The 15,429-nt window shown below is 40.2% G+C and overlaps 1 protein-coding gene across 2 annotated transcripts; it reads left to right on the top strand.

The window, feature by feature from the left end:
• Positions 1–2,226: 2,226 nt before the first annotated feature.
• nr1h3 (nuclear receptor subfamily 1, group H, member 3) lies at positions 2,227–15,179 on the top strand. Of its 2 annotated transcripts, none has more exons than XM_041937017.1 (10): positions 2,227–2,423; positions 3,954–4,036; positions 4,392–4,634; positions 6,084–6,350; positions 6,509–6,714; positions 9,721–9,900; positions 10,194–10,293; positions 10,675–10,788; positions 10,960–11,054; positions 11,417–15,179. In XM_041937017.1, exons 2-10 carry the CDS (start codon positions 3,994–3,996, stop codon positions 11,561–11,563), a joined length of 1,395 nt encoding a protein of 464 aa, XP_041792951.1. In that variant the 5' UTR covers positions 2,227–2,423; positions 3,954–3,993; the 3' UTR covers positions 11,564–15,179. The 2 variants fall into 2 exon arrangements, with proteins under 2 accessions (XP_041792951.1, XP_041792961.1); XM_041937027.1 differs by having other exon boundaries at positions 2,227–2,428.
• The last annotated feature ends 250 nt before the right edge of the window (positions 15,180–15,429 follow it).

The raw sequence follows: 15,429 nt of genomic DNA, 5'->3' as shown, positions 1-15,429 counted from the left end.
GATAATCTTCAGTGATGCACGTCAATATCCAAAATGAATCTGGTAATGCTTTAACATTTGTTCAATATTCATGAGGTAGACACATCTATTTAAAAGTTAACCAAGGCTTTTTGATACTTAAACGACGTGATGCTCACATATCCAGAGTTGTTGATATGCCGGACATATTGGAAATACAGTTGATAACTGAAATGGGAAATTACATTTCCACAGTTCTTTTTCAACATATGGAAATTCATCGTAAGTGTCCATCATTGTTATTCTTACCATGGAAAAATTATTTACTGATTTCCATTATTACATTAAGATTGCAAAGAGGCCAGGCTGTGACTGTTTGGTCTTGCATCTTGCTATAAATGCGTGTTGGTTGTGTGTGTGTGTCTAAACAAACTTTTAACTGAAAGCCCCTAAACATCTGTGGTCCACCCGCACAGATGGTTTCTCTTATTTTGCCCGATTAATCCTCCGAGACCGTTGCACCTGCTGTCAGTGCAGGATGGTTTACATCTTTATCATTTTTATTAGTCTGGTGACCTTACATATTTCCCAGCACAGCTCCACCCAATGTTAACCTGGGCAGAGTTTTCTAGTGAGAAGAAGTGAAAACATCTGGGTGGGTCTGCAACGCCTTGAAGCACTGAATGTACTTCTTCTTCCATCAGTTTGTTGGTGGGAACGCTGGTTCATTTTGGAGCCTGTGACTCCTGAAAACACTGACTCTTTGCTTTCACACCAAGTTGTTGCTGAGTATGGTAGTCTGTCTTTGCTTCACTGGAGAGACTTACATCCGTTGGTACTCTGAGACTTTGAGAAAGGAACTTTTCCCACTCAGTCATGCTGACTTTATTTGTACACTGATGTTTGCTTTACTGACTGGGAGGCATTTATGAACACAGCTTTCTCACAATCACTCTGTAAGCCACCAACATCGTCACTGACAGTGACTGGGACGTTTTTGCAGTTTTTTCAGACTTTGTTTATATCCTGAGTTGTTAATAGGACTGCGAATAAGAATGATTTTCATTTGCCATTTGCCTAATTATTCTCTAGTTATGTTCTTTATTGATCATCATGTCAGAAATGGCCATTATAATTTCCTAGTGTGTAAGTTTGCATAAGTTTTGTATATTAATTTGCTATCGATCAACTGATTTATTGATTGAGTGTTTCAGCCCTAGTTGCTAAATAATCTCAAGTCGGGAGTTATAGTTACACTTTCTTGTCTTATAAGAGGTCTGAATTTCAGTGTCAACAAAATATTGTCCTAATATTAAAAATTTAGTTGAATTATAATATTATTATGGAGCAAACTGTGGTTTTACTTGTATGACTTGTATGATAAGAACTGGACCTGTGTTTTAAGTTAGATGCAAAGGTATGATACTGACTTGAAAGATTTAATCATTTCTAGAAAGTGATAATGACTGTGCCATTGTAGCCATAACCGTTTGGGTTTTATTCAGCACTGTATTGATTTTGTTGGTGCTTCCATTTAATTCCCAGGGTCTATGAAAACACGCACATGGACAAAGGTGGCTGGCTGATAAGACGCAGGGGACATTGGACTTGAACAGAGAGTTTGGGGTGGGGATGACATGAGTTCACAGTCAGAGTAGAATGGTTTTACAACCAAAGAATGTAAATTCACCCAATAAAAGTTGATGCCTTTGATTACTAGACCTATGGTCTATAAAAACAGATTTTAGAGCTTGTATAACACAAGTCAAACAAGCTTAGACTTACAAACCGTTATGCTGACATGGCGTTTGACATATTGATTTGTGGTTTCTCAATATGTGAGTATTAGACCAGTTCTAAATCTCAGTGCCTTCAGGTTGTAGTCTTCTCTTTCAGTGGCCTGACTGACACCTTTAAGCTAGATGTATTATTTGTGAATTTTCTTTTCATATGCTGTGTGACATTTTTGTGACAGACCATGAGTGCTAGCAGCCTGGACTGACTGGGACCTCAGTGGACGACAATACTGCTTATATTTTGAAAGAACTGGAAAAAAGATGGGAACATCCTCAGGTGTCTGAGGCTGTTTGAGTAAAATGGGCTGCTTAAATACTCAAAGAGGCAAAGGCTGGAGCACCACAGCCCTGTGGGGATTTAAGAGCCATGCACATGACCAATAGTAACCTCTTGTGTTCTCTCTTTCACCCTCCCTCCCTCCCTCCCTCTCTCTGTTTTCCCTCCTGTCTCCCATTGGGCACTGTAGAAAGGGACTCGTCTCCTTTCCTACTCACTCTCTTCAAGATATTGAGTCGTTAAACTTCCGCCAATAAGCCACTGGGGTTTTGGCATCCTCAAGGTTCCTCGGGCAAGCAAGTCTTCCATCAGTGCAGGGGTATCGACAGACTAAGGTTGTGGACTCACATGGGCAAGATGGATAGGCGATAAATAAGACATCAACTTCAGAGGTAAGGTCAGTTCAACACTAAGCCCGTCACAGAGCAACTGTGGCAGTATAATTTGAGTTAAATGGGGCTTTGTATTAAAATGTTTTTATGGAAGCATCGATCGATGTTATGGAGAGCGAGGTGCCTTGTAATTGTCAGTGGAAACATTTAAGTTGTATCATGGAAAAATATAGGTTATTATTGAAAAACTGAAAAATAATTTCATTGCATCTTTGCAGCAAATTTGTGTGAAAGCTGTTAACTTGGTCAGCTGCAACGATAACCAATTTACTGGTTTACTGTGGTCTTTAAAGCTTATTAGTTGGACTTTATTATGGCTTTCCTCTTTATTCGTCACAGCTGTTGATAATGATTTTTGTTGTGAGTGTCTTGAGGAATCTCTGAAGTAACTTTTTGTTGTATTACTTGTCTTGTAGTATTGTATTGCAGGGCCTGACAGTAAGTTTTAGAAATCACTACCAGGCTGGCACCTGACATCAGTGTTTGATTTCCAGAGTTGACAGACCAGTTGTTATATTTAAGTTGTTTAGAATTGAAGTAATATTGGGTAGTTCTGTCCCATTAAAGAAAGTTTGTTTTTTCACGCAAAGGTACACATAAAATTAACAGGACTATTAGCTGGCAGACCAACATTACTTATTAGGTAAAAATACTGCTAGACTAACATTAGCAAACCAAATTTAGATCTCACAACTAGTTTGTAGTCTGTGCTGCTCAGCTCAAAGCCATTTTTGTCTCTAGATTCAGAAAAATGTTGTTGTATTAAAGGCCCTGTCTGTGTCCCCGTGATTATTGCTGTCTGCGAATCAGGTGCTAAACAGAATAGCCGGTTTCCGACATAACTTCACTTACAGTACAGTTTAAAGACAGCACCAACTACAGCCTCCAAAATTACCATAAAGTTGCATTTTAGTTAGGTGGACCTGATAAATTGGCAATTGATAAAACAGGAGATTGGCATAAAATGGATGTTTAAGCACTGTTCTGTATTATATGACATAATAATAATAAACTTACTAGATATTGTTATGAGTTATCATTTTTATTTGTCATAGTAGATTGGAGAAAGCCCATCATTTTAAACTGGGATTTCCTTCTTTCGGGCTAGTTAAGAATAGCCAAAACTCATGCATGGAGTCTGAGTCTGCTGAATCAGTTTCCTGAAATGCATCCATATGTGCCACATGACAAACTTTCATTTCTGCTTTGGAGCCAGTTGGCTTTCCTGTACATGCGTTTTTATGGGCAGGATCTGAGTCAATTCTACTTGTCATATTTTAGATCTTTCGAAGAAGCAGTTTGTGCTGTGTAAGACCATAATTGCACCAACATTCATGTAATTTAACCACATCCCTGTTTTGAATGTGTTCACGGCCTGCATATGAGTACTATACACAATGTGCTTGATGGACTTTTTTGGTTATACTTTTCTTTGACTTACACTAAACCAAGGTTGAGTTCACAGCTCTGGCTTTGGTTTGGTGAAATTGCCATTTTAAATTGAGTATTACTGTTGTTTTTATTGCATAGGTACACGTTGATTTCGTTATGACAAGCTGCTGTGCAGAAGATGTCCACGCTGTCTGTGACTGATATCCCAGATGTTGGTCATGGTAAGAAGAACTGTCTGTGTTAGTGCACTGTATGAGGTCAAACTGCACAGGGATCAGTGCTCTCAGTACATCTCTTTGTTTTACTTTGCCACAAAGTTTGTATGCATGGTTGTCTGTTGAAACAGTTTTCTGAAATGCATCCATAAGCGACATGTGACTAGTTTGAGTTCTGTAGCCTCAGAACAGAGCAGTTTCATCAAAAGTGTAATATTATAAGCTTCACAGAATTAGTATTTATACCATGAGTATTACTTTGCATGTATGTTTCTGTCGTGTGCCAGCTTTTGGTTGATGAATGTGTCAGTGTTAAAAGGTGATTGGTGGTTGTTTTGAATGTGTTTGTGTCCTCTGTCAGATGAGAGTAAGGTGTTTGATGGGGCCTCTGAGCTGCAGCTGGACTGCATAGTTGAGGAGAGCAGTGGAAGCACCACAATGAAGCATGACGGCCTGCTGTCGCTGGCTGACCTCTCTCACACAGATGACTTCCCAGTCCCCCCCCATAATGGCCCTTCACTGACTGAGATGAGCAGCCCTCTGCCAATAGAGCCGAGTGACATTAAGCTGGATCCAGCTGCAGGTGACACATCTGCCAGCACAGGTGAGAGAAAAGTACTCACTTTAAATAGATGCAGTACACAACTTTTAATGCGTTTTCCCAGAACTTATATATAATACACAAAAATACAGCACATTTAAACTAAGCTAAAGAAACTAGCACACATCCTTTTTGGAGGTAGTGTTTACATGTGTTTCTGGTAGAACAATGTGTAGTGTCTGTGAATGTTTACTGCTTTAGTCAACATTAGTCATCGCTAATGGAAAACAGGACATCACTGATTGCATCACCATTCACTGATGAAATGTGAGACATGAGAGCAAGCGTCCTGGTCAGGATGCAGGGAAATGGTGATCTTAACATTTTATGGAAGTATATTTTCAACTACATTCACTGTCAGCCCCCAATATACCCGCTTTAAATCTGGAATCAAATGTAGAGGCATGTGTCTCTGAAGAGTTTCCTCAAGTATGACTGTGAGTTTAACTGGACTGGCATGACAACTTCCTCAGACTAGACCAACCTGTATCCTCCACGCCGGGAACAGCCGTGCCCAGGGGCACTATGTTTTTTCGCAGTATGTTAGGAACCCCTTGAGGGAATTTACTCAAATTTGGCACAAGCGTCAAGTTGGACTCGCAGATGAACTGATTCGATTTTGGAGGTTAGAGGTCAAGCTAACTGTGACCACAACTGCTCAACTGGTGACTTGATTGGTTGGCAGATACATATAGCCTCAAGGTGTTAATTCTAATTTCTGCAACTCTTGTGTCTTCACTCTTTTTATGATACAATAACTAGCATACTTAATATTTCAGTTTAAAAGTTTCTTTTTAATCTCTATCCTAATTGCAGGATACGTTTTTCAAATAAAGTTGCACTCTGGGGTGTACCTGTACAACTTAGTGTAGTCCTTTCGAGTAGCCCTGCAGTTTTTCTTGTATTTATGAAACTTTTGTGTATTAATAGGGGTCAAGAGACTTAAATGCAGCCCACCACTAGTTACAGCCTTTAAAAGATCAGATTGTGGTGTATCTAATAAACTGATAACTCAGTGCATTTATTATGTTGCAAACAGACTCACAGCTGCAAAAAGGTTGATGAAGTACTGTGAATTTTAGCCACAAAACCCTTTTTTTTCATTAGAAATAAACTGTATTTTCTTATGCAGATGTATGCAGACGATCTGGATTCAGAAGACATATGACAGGATGTGTGTGACTCTGTGAATCTGCATTATGTGTCTTGGGTTTTGTACCTGCATATTTGCGTACAGAGCTGTCTCTGACTTATCTCTGTCGAGATAGGATGCCTAGAAGTACTCCTCTTTCTTCATTCAAATGAGAGTGGAGAAGCAGACATTGCCTAGCCTCCAGCACGTATCAAATAACCCTCTACATACAAATTGATGCTTCAGAGAATTTCCATAACTGAGATGGTTGAAAGTGCTTAATATGGTTTATCTTCTCTCTTTTTTTTATCTGTGTATAGATGGTCAGCCGGTGAAGAGAAAGAAGGGGCCTGCTCCGAAGATGCTTGGCAATGAGGTGTGCAGTGTATGTGGGGACAAGGCCTCTGGTTTCCATTACAATGTGTTGAGCTGTGAGGGCTGCAAGGGCTTCTTTCGACGCAGCGTCATTAAAAGTGCCCAGTACTCCTGTAAGAACAACGGTCGCTGTGAAATGGACATGTACATGCGCCGCAAGTGCCAGCAGTGCCGCCTGCGCAAGTGTCGGGAGGCAGGCATGCTGGAGCAGTGTGAGTGTCTGAATGCCAAATGAATCAGAGGTAGAGAAAAGCTAGATTGCACTCCATTTTGGCATGTGGGATTGCAGCTCGAATGAAAATCGTGACAGCATCTCATTAACTCAGGGTTTCAGCTGTAGTCAAGATGTGCATCCCTCTTTTACCTGTAGGTGTGCTCTCTGAGGAACAAATCAGACTGAAGAAGATGAAGAAGCAGCACGAGGAGGAAACAGCCCGCACGTCCACGGTGGTCACCCCCACCCCTCTACAGGAAGCAGCCGCACTGGATCCGCAGCAGCAGGAGATGATTGAGAAGCTGGTGGCCATGCAGAAGCAATGCAACAAGAGGTCTTTCCTTGACCGACCAAAAGTGACAGTAAGTGAACGTCTCAGAGGATAGGTTTGGATTGTTTTTGACCAGTGAATTGTCTCTTTGTAATATGAACCATATAGTCACCAGTGAATGTGTTCCTAAATTCATTAGGCAAACATGAATAACTTCAAACTGTCGGGTGGTTTGTGGTACTCGCTATGAATTGGGACAATAAAATTAGCTTCACTTAAGAAGTAACAGGGGTTGCATTCAAGGTAGGTATTAAATGTGGGTGATCAGTTTCTGCCAAGACATGGCAGTTTGTGGGAGAAAGTACGAAGAGGGGTGACAAAATAAAGGAGAAAACAACATAAAATGTCTTACTAAGGTGTTGTGCTAACCAGAACAGCTTCAGTGGACCTTGACATTGATTCTACAAGTCTCTTGAAGTCAAACCATGGCAGCAAAATGTCCCCACAGTTTAACAGAGCCACCGGATCCCCACACTGTAGGGGTCAAGCATTGAGGCTTGTACTGTTCTCTTGGTGTACACCACACATGTGCTCGCCCACGAGTCGAGAATATGGTGAAAGATGACTCATCTCACCATATCACTTTTTTTCCCACATCTCTGTCGACCGGTTTCTGTGTTTTTTGCACCACTGAACTGTCAAATGTGCATCCATCTTTGTAATGGGTGCTTTATGTATCGCAACCCTGCTGTAATATCCCTCCATATGTAACTGTCAATAGACTTCTTGCTGACTCAGTCGGATCACATACTCCATTGACATTCTCAGTCACCTGAGGAAGAGTCGCTCTTACACATCACACTAATGCGTCACTGCTATCAAATGTGTGCCGTCAACTTCAATTTCCAACGCTATCTGCTGATGTCTGTCTCGTAGATCTACGTGCAAATGGCAGTTGAGTCATGGTTCCTATTGAAACACTAGTCAGTTGAGCAGTGTCACTGAAGCTCCTGCCATCGGTGAGCAGTGAAGCCTGGGGATGTAACTATACACTCAACTTCCAGTTTGATGATTCATGATACTGGGTGACTGATATGATTTCTGATGCTTTCTTTGTCTTTTTTTTTAACAAAATGAAATTGTAGGCAAATTATGGATGAGGTAGGGAATAAACTATGCGAAACAATACATGTTTCAAATATATTTTGTCTTAAAAAACAAAAAATAAATAAATTGAATTTTAAAACAAATCCCAAATCAAATAAATAAATAAACAGTACATAAAAGAAAATCTCTTCAAATAAGCATACAAGGCCTGTGTTTCTGGCTTGGTATTCATGTCTAGTTTCGTTTTTGTCAGGAATATCAGCATCTTTACATTGTCAGGCAGAAGCTGAGATCTCTGGACATTCTGCTGTCCCTGTCTCAAGGGACAGATGTGGCTGGTGTGGAGAGGTATGCTTTTGCTAGAGGGGAATGTAGTGAGTACAGCTGAGGATTTTTCCACCACATGAGTTGTCAGGGAAGTGGATGTTTCACTCCTGTGCTTATTCGTTTCTGCCTAAGTCCCACTGATGGACTGTGCTGAAAGTCCGCCCAGGGATGCCTTCCAATGCTGTCTTCTTGGGAGGAGGTTGTTCCAGCTCAGCTTCATTTGCTGTGTTTGGCTGGTTAACAGGTTTTTCTGCTGCAGGTATGGGGTTACTGGAACCTACTGCCCCTCATCTGTTTCCTCCACAGTGAAATGGGTGCGTATTAGCAGAGATGGAAAGGAGAAAGTAAATGTAGGCATCACAGAGACATGGGTCTTATCTTTTTATCACAGAGGCAGCACTTGTAAGACTAAGGCACAGTTGAGTTTGTTCCATAGCAGTACGATGGTGGCTTGTGTCAGAAGTTGAAGAAGCCTTACTATGTCCTCAGCATCACTGATGTCTGAGCCATCCAGAGCATCGATTTCATGGGCAATTTGTCAGTCGTCTGTGTCTTGGAGAGCTGCTGCGAAGGCTGCTTTCTGTTCGAGATGGCTTCGATCATATCCAGACTGCTGTTTCATCACGTGGCAACATCAGTGATTAGCTTGTGCGATGGAAGGCTCCAGCGTTTTGTGTTCAGATGCCGGCACAGTGGCGGCTGTTGAGCTTCGGTGAAAGAAGGCTGCAAACTGCCTCGCTTGACCCAACAAGCAGCTGATGCGGGCTACACTCAGACTCACTTGGGTGGCCAAGTTTAATGTGTGGGCAAAACACTTGATGCTAGCCAGGCCTCTCTCACTGCAACATGCGTGTTTCTTGCATTGTCTGTAATTACAGCAATTCTGTGATTAGCCCTTTGAAGCTCCCATCCCGTAACACCTCATTTTAACACTTGTTGACCCCAATGTGTTTCAAAGACAGGGCATGTTTGAAGAACAAAACCCAACATGCTCACTGCACAATCGGATCACGCTATTATTATTATTAACTTCTATTTGTGTAGTTCATTTTTCTCCTGCAACGGTTTGAGCCAACATGCTGTCACACCTTCGATCCTGCAAACAGGATTGTGCATTGCAGTTTTGGGACCTTCACTTGCATTTCTTCGCACCTTGATACAGCTACTGATGCTAGTGATGTGCAAAATCAAAAGTAGATGCTTAAAAAAGTATCGTAAATCATTTTTTGTTTGAATCATCACATACTTGTATCACAAATTTATTTTCTCAACAAGTATCATCGCATTCCTAATGAACCCTATTTCAGAGTCACTTAGATCTTTATCTCTTGCCATCTTAATTCAGAATCAACTTAATTACACCATGCAATACACCTGCGTGGAAGCATCTGAATGTTTCTTCATTCATTTAGTCAGATTTTCCCTTTAATTTGTCACCCATCTGTAGCTGCTGCAGAGCCAAACTGTAGTTACTGTGTGACAGCTGATGTGTTCACGGACATCTGTTGTCAATCTCTGGTCAAAGCATATTGTATTAGAGCATCTCTGTCCAGGTTTAACCCACAATGTTCTGTGTCTGAGTCTGTCTGTCTTTTTGAAAACACATCAAGGGAATTGTTAGTCCGTGCAAACCAGTTCATACATATGCTTGTGCATCCAACAGCCGTGGCCACAGAGTCAGGACTTGCAGAATCGGGAGGTGCGTCAGCAGAGATTCGCCCACTTCACTGAGCTAGCAATCATGTCAGTCCAGGAGATTGTGGATTTTGCTAAGCAGCTTCCTGGTTTCCTGGAGCTCACAAGAGAGGACCAGATCGCTCTACTGAAGACATCTACCATTGAGGTTTGTCATAGTTCATCTTGATATATTATTTGATATATTATTATTAAAGCTGTAGCTTTAATTTTGAAATCTTAGCTGTTAATGTAAGGCATTGCAACTGTACATCACTGATTGTAAATCACAGGAATTCTCTAGAAGAAAGAGCAATGGACTTATTTCAAAATATGGTAGAAAGGTCATAATCAGTAATGCTGTTGTGCAAACTTAGTTGCTACCTGCATATTTTTGACAGCTTCCCGTCGTTTGACTGTATATTAATATTCCACTCACCGAGACGTGTTTGTCTTCCTCAGATTATGCTGCTGGAGACATCTCGGCGATACAATCCTGCTATTGATAGCATTACATTTCTGAAAGATTTCAGCTACAATAAGGAGGATTTCGCCAAAGCAGGTATATTTGCCCATTACTGCCTGTGAAATGTTTATGGAAGATAAACATTCTGAATGCCTGTATTCCATCTTACTTACATGCTGTTTTAAAAACGTATCATCAGACTAAATCAAGTTTTTCTGTCAGTGTAAATATTAATTTCTTACTAAGACAGTCACCATCAGATATGAACTACAACATATGAAACTCATAAACGCAGGGTTAGGGTGTTATGGTATGTAATTTATTTAGAAAAATGAACATTTGTCACTCTACTGTTTCCAATCATTACTCTCCTGTTGCTAAGGAGGCCCTAAAACCCAGATTGTGTTATTGCACCATGTTTCCTTCTTTAAAGTGACTTTTTGTTTACTTGTCCTCTCTCAACTCTCACCTCCTCAGGGCTTCAGTTTGAGTTCATTAACCCCATCTTTGAGTTCTCAAAAGGAATGAACGACCTGCGTCTCGACGAGGCCGAATATGCCCTGCTCATCGCCATCAACATCTTCTCTGCAGGTCAGAATTTATAAACTACACAACCTCGAGTGAATCCTCAGTAAACACAGAGTGCAGATGTATTTAAAGCTAATGATGCCCCTGTCAATTCTTTATGGGACAAATCAGATAACCTGTAATAAAAGAGATTAAAGGGTGTCTGTTTGTTTTGTTGGGTAAACATCTGTTTAGATCGGCCAAATGTTCAGGATCACGATCTGGTGGAGAGGCTGCAGCAACCCTATGTGGACGCACTGCGCTCTTACATCATGATAAAGAGACCAAATGTAAGTGCCCAACGGTTCACATAACCTCCTCTCTTGTGACCGACAGTATGTCAGCATAACCTGGTTGTCGTCATCACAACAGGCATGTTGGGTCAGGGCTGAGGTTACGTTGTTTTGTTCAGACTGTTGGGAGAACTGGATGAGAAAGGCTATTGATTTGAAACTGTTTTTACTGCAATGCAGCTACTACATGTGAGAAACTTCAATTCTAACGTTTTTACATCTAACTGAAAACAGGGCTTCTGTCCAACATTATTAATCATTCCTACAGACATGCTGCACAAGTGACTGTAGGGCAGAAGGTCTCCTGTCCTCTTCTAGTAGTATTTTATTTTTTTTAATTGTTGCAATGGTTTCCTCAGGATCACTTGATGTTTCCCCGTATGCTGATGAAGCTGGTGAGCCTTCGTACACTAAGTAGTGTCCACTCGGAGCAGGTTTTTGCCCTTCGCCTCCAGGACAAGAAGCTTCCCCCGCTGCTATCTGAAATCTGGGACGTCAATGAGTGACTACAAACCTGATGTCACACTTTGGTTTCATGAAGCCCGAGACAGACAGGACATCGAGCAGGAACACTGACTCCTCTCTGCCCATCCGGTCAGGGATTGGTTATAGCGTTGAGATTTTTTTTTCTGGTGGGAGGAGAGCATCATTGCCCTTTGCTCTCAAACAGACTGCTAAATGGCTTTGTGTTAAGACGGAGAACCCCGAACACCTAGTTTTCTTTGAGCGTTTTGTTCTTTTTGTGTAGATGCTGACATGATTATGGCGATATTAAATACCAGCATCAGGCTCTTTAGCCAGTTATCTGATCTAATATTTGTTGAAAGTTACATCAATCTCTAGTGCAGTTCTATACTCATCCTCTAAGAATTATAATAAGAAATCTCTGAGCAGGTCTTGGCTGTGGCTCTCTCAAACATCAGGATTACAGCTGCACATTCGGTTGAAATTGTGATTTTTGCAGTCGTGCAATAGGTGGAAATGGATACAGTTAAGCATGAGCGGACACATATCCGCTATTCACTTTATTGATGTTAGGCTAAAACGGTAGGCCATCTGGTTGGTATTGTGCATTGTGATATGGCAACAAATAGTTTGTGTTCCTTGTGGAGTAAGTGCAGAAATCAAAAGGTTGGCGTAGTCGCTCAGGTAAAGTAATGTGAAGTAGACCTCTGGGAATTGGAGGTTTCTTTAATTTCTATTAGATTAATTTAGTTCTCTTCCAAGTGCATAAGGGACCCTTTTGGTCATTTATAGATGCCCATTAACTTTGATGTAAATTGTATATTTATTTTCACGAGACAACTATATAGAGTGCACACATGAAAAGCATCCACAAGATTGTACAATCACATACTAACGCACAAGAAAGTAAACCTCTGCAGGTGACTGGGAGACCACGCCCTCATTTACAGGAAACAGTGATGCGACAAATTTTTTTTTTTTTTTTGTACACGGAGCACTAGTACCTTGAAGTGGGTGGTACTAAGGTGTCTTTAAATTCCATGTAAAGATTAAATGTTGTTCAAAAAAGGAAGTCAAACTCCTCCTGTCATGAATAAAAACCCATCCTGGCAAAGTTGTATTCTGAAATCAACATAGAAAGGACTGCCACTATTAACAGCTGATCCGTCATTATGTGTGTGAGAGATGTACTTTTATTCATTTCATTACAAAGCAGTACAGTTATTTTCCTATTTGATTTAGTTTTTTTTTTTTTTAACACAGGCATTTGAAGGTGAGATATAAGCAACATACAGGTAGTTTGAACAGGATACAGAGAATTTCACATCCTTTTATTTTTGATAATATACTGTATGAATGGTACTGAGGAAAAGATAACGATAGTTGAATATAAGGTGGAAAACTAGCTTGATTTAAAAGTCTTGAGTATCTTCCTTGAATGGGTACTCCGCACCAACAGCTTTAACTGGTCAGACTCTGGAAAACCTCGCTAAAAACTACCAAAATCTTCACTAGCAGGAGCAGAGAACAACAGGAAATGAGTTGAAACATTAAAACTTCAGAGATTTAGATGTTTATATTCATGCTGTGTTTTCCTGTGCAGTGTAAACTTGAATTGCATAACGGCTGATAAAGGAATGTCAATGCAAATTCAGAATTGTGAAGTTTAATCTCTCTTCATACTCATGTTGCATCAAGAGGGCTATAAACTGGATTACATGATGCCATTGCAGCCCGTTTTTCTGAAATGAAAGTAGTTTCAGTGCCAGTTAAAATCAGGCATTATACATGATTGTATATTTTTTTTTTTTTTTTTACCAGTTTCAGATACAGTTTCTAAAAGGCTATTAATTAATAAAATTCTATTTAACAGCTAACATGTTACATGATTCTTCACATGAGCACAGCTCACAGTAAAAAACACGTGGTGTCGTCCTCAGTTATGCTGACAGGCAGGCCTAGTTCTGATTCAAGCTGAATTAGATAATCTTGTCCAAAAGCACTTTGCAATTGATCTTGTTTGTTTTAATGATTTGAATTTCGATGTCAGACTTTTTAAGTCTTCTGTTCTCTTACTTAATCAACCAACGTCTCTGTATTGCATAATGTTTTTGTTTAATTGAATGACCCGCTATGGATCTCCCAGATGGTCAGACTGTGTTTTTTATAAACAGGCCTTTTTCACAGCGGATATTTTTGCTCGTCACAGTAGGAAAAGTGCATGTGTTACTAATACCATTTAAAAACATGACTCTATTCTATTCAGACGTCCCAGTAAGCCATGTAGACAGTCAGCCACCATGCACAGTAACAGGACACTGAAACTGAAGCGGCTGAAATGAATTCAGCCATCGTTAATTGTGTTTTCCTACTGTGACATGTTAAAATGTCTGACTCCATTGCACAGGATGGGAGCATGTGTCTTGGAAACCCAGTCTAAACACATCAAAGAAATACTGCAATGCTTACTAATGCAACTCTAATAATGGTAAAAAAAAAAAAAAATGGAGTGAACTCCCTAGGTTGTATTTTCATCCTAGCTGGATGAGCACTGGCTCAGTCTGGCCTCTTGCACCATAAAGATAAAAGATTGTAAAGGGACTACACGCAGCAAGCTTCACCTATTGGTTGGTTGAATGAATACAAACAAATGGATGTTTTCCTTCCAAGTTCTTTATTGTTTGAACAGTTGTACAGTATGTTCTTGAGCCTGCAGAATTATCACAGAAACAATAGCAACCAGAATGTGTTTCCTCCTCTGCCCAGCTGCTCGGAAAAACACCTGATGAAAGGCTCCAGTTAGGTAACCGTTGCAGTTATGCAAGACAACATGAAGTTTAATTCTCAACTTGAGCTTTATTGTGTTACATTGCCAATTTGAGAGTTGTCTGAACTCGGTGTCGAACTTTAGAGGCACACTTTTCATTCAGCAGGAACACATGAAGACAGAAGTCAATGGTGTCCTGGCATTTTCTGACCACATACTGCATCACGCCTTTAACCTTCCCTCTCAGAATCTGATTTACTATTTATTGATGCTCTAAAAATGGGAACATATTTTTGTTATTAATTTTCTTACATCCTTCGAACCCTTTAGTGCCGTATTTAATGGTTTTGTTTTTGACAAATGGATCAATATTAAAAGAAACGGGAGTGTGCAGCATTTTGAAACCATGCCGGCGCTTTGTTTCAGTTGGATATGCAAAACTTTCTTTTGGGTCCCTTTGCAACGAGATGTGAGGTTTGCTTTTGGGTTTTGGTTTGCCGCTTTCAGGGTATCTCTAGCCAAACAGTCACCATCAAGTTTAAAACTAGTCTCTGTGATACTGGGGTACATTTTCCACCATGTCCCAGTGGAATCCCATCATTATTTTCTCATAGTTTGCTGAACTCTGATCAAATGAGCAAAAAGCATCAATTGTTCACTCTTAAATCTTTGTTTCTGACTGTACATGTTGTTTTAATGCTGTAGCTGTCAAGTTTAATTGTACTGTATATACTGTAATTGTCATCTCTGATCTCATTTAATTCCTGTCTTCAAAGGGTGACACTGTAAACATTATTGATATATAGAAATGCAAACCTATTTTAATACTTGTAACTCCTGAAGACCTTCTGTTTTGTATGTACAGTATAAATTAAAGCTATGCTGTAGTGCTGATATGTTTGGAATCAAATTCACTTGTTCGCTGCTCAGACTTACGACGGACTCAAGTGCAGAAAAGGCCTTAGTGATCGTTTACATGTAATCCGATTTATTTGCCATTTAAATGGGACAACTCTGGCTCAGGTCACTTTGGTTATTCAGGATTTCAAAATTTCAATATTGCTGCTGTCAATATATACGTTTTCCTTAATTAGCTACTCTGTATGCCTTTTTGATTTTCATAGACGATGATTTTAAGTT

The sequence above is a fragment of the Chelmon rostratus genome, chromosome 1 (genome assembly GCF_017976325.1).
Source record: "Chelmon rostratus isolate fCheRos1 chromosome 1, fCheRos1.pri, whole genome shotgun sequence".
NCBI lineage: Eukaryota > Metazoa > Chordata > Actinopteri > Chaetodontiformes > Chaetodontidae > Chelmon > Chelmon rostratus.
This window is presented reverse-complemented; position numbering and strand designations above follow the sequence as displayed.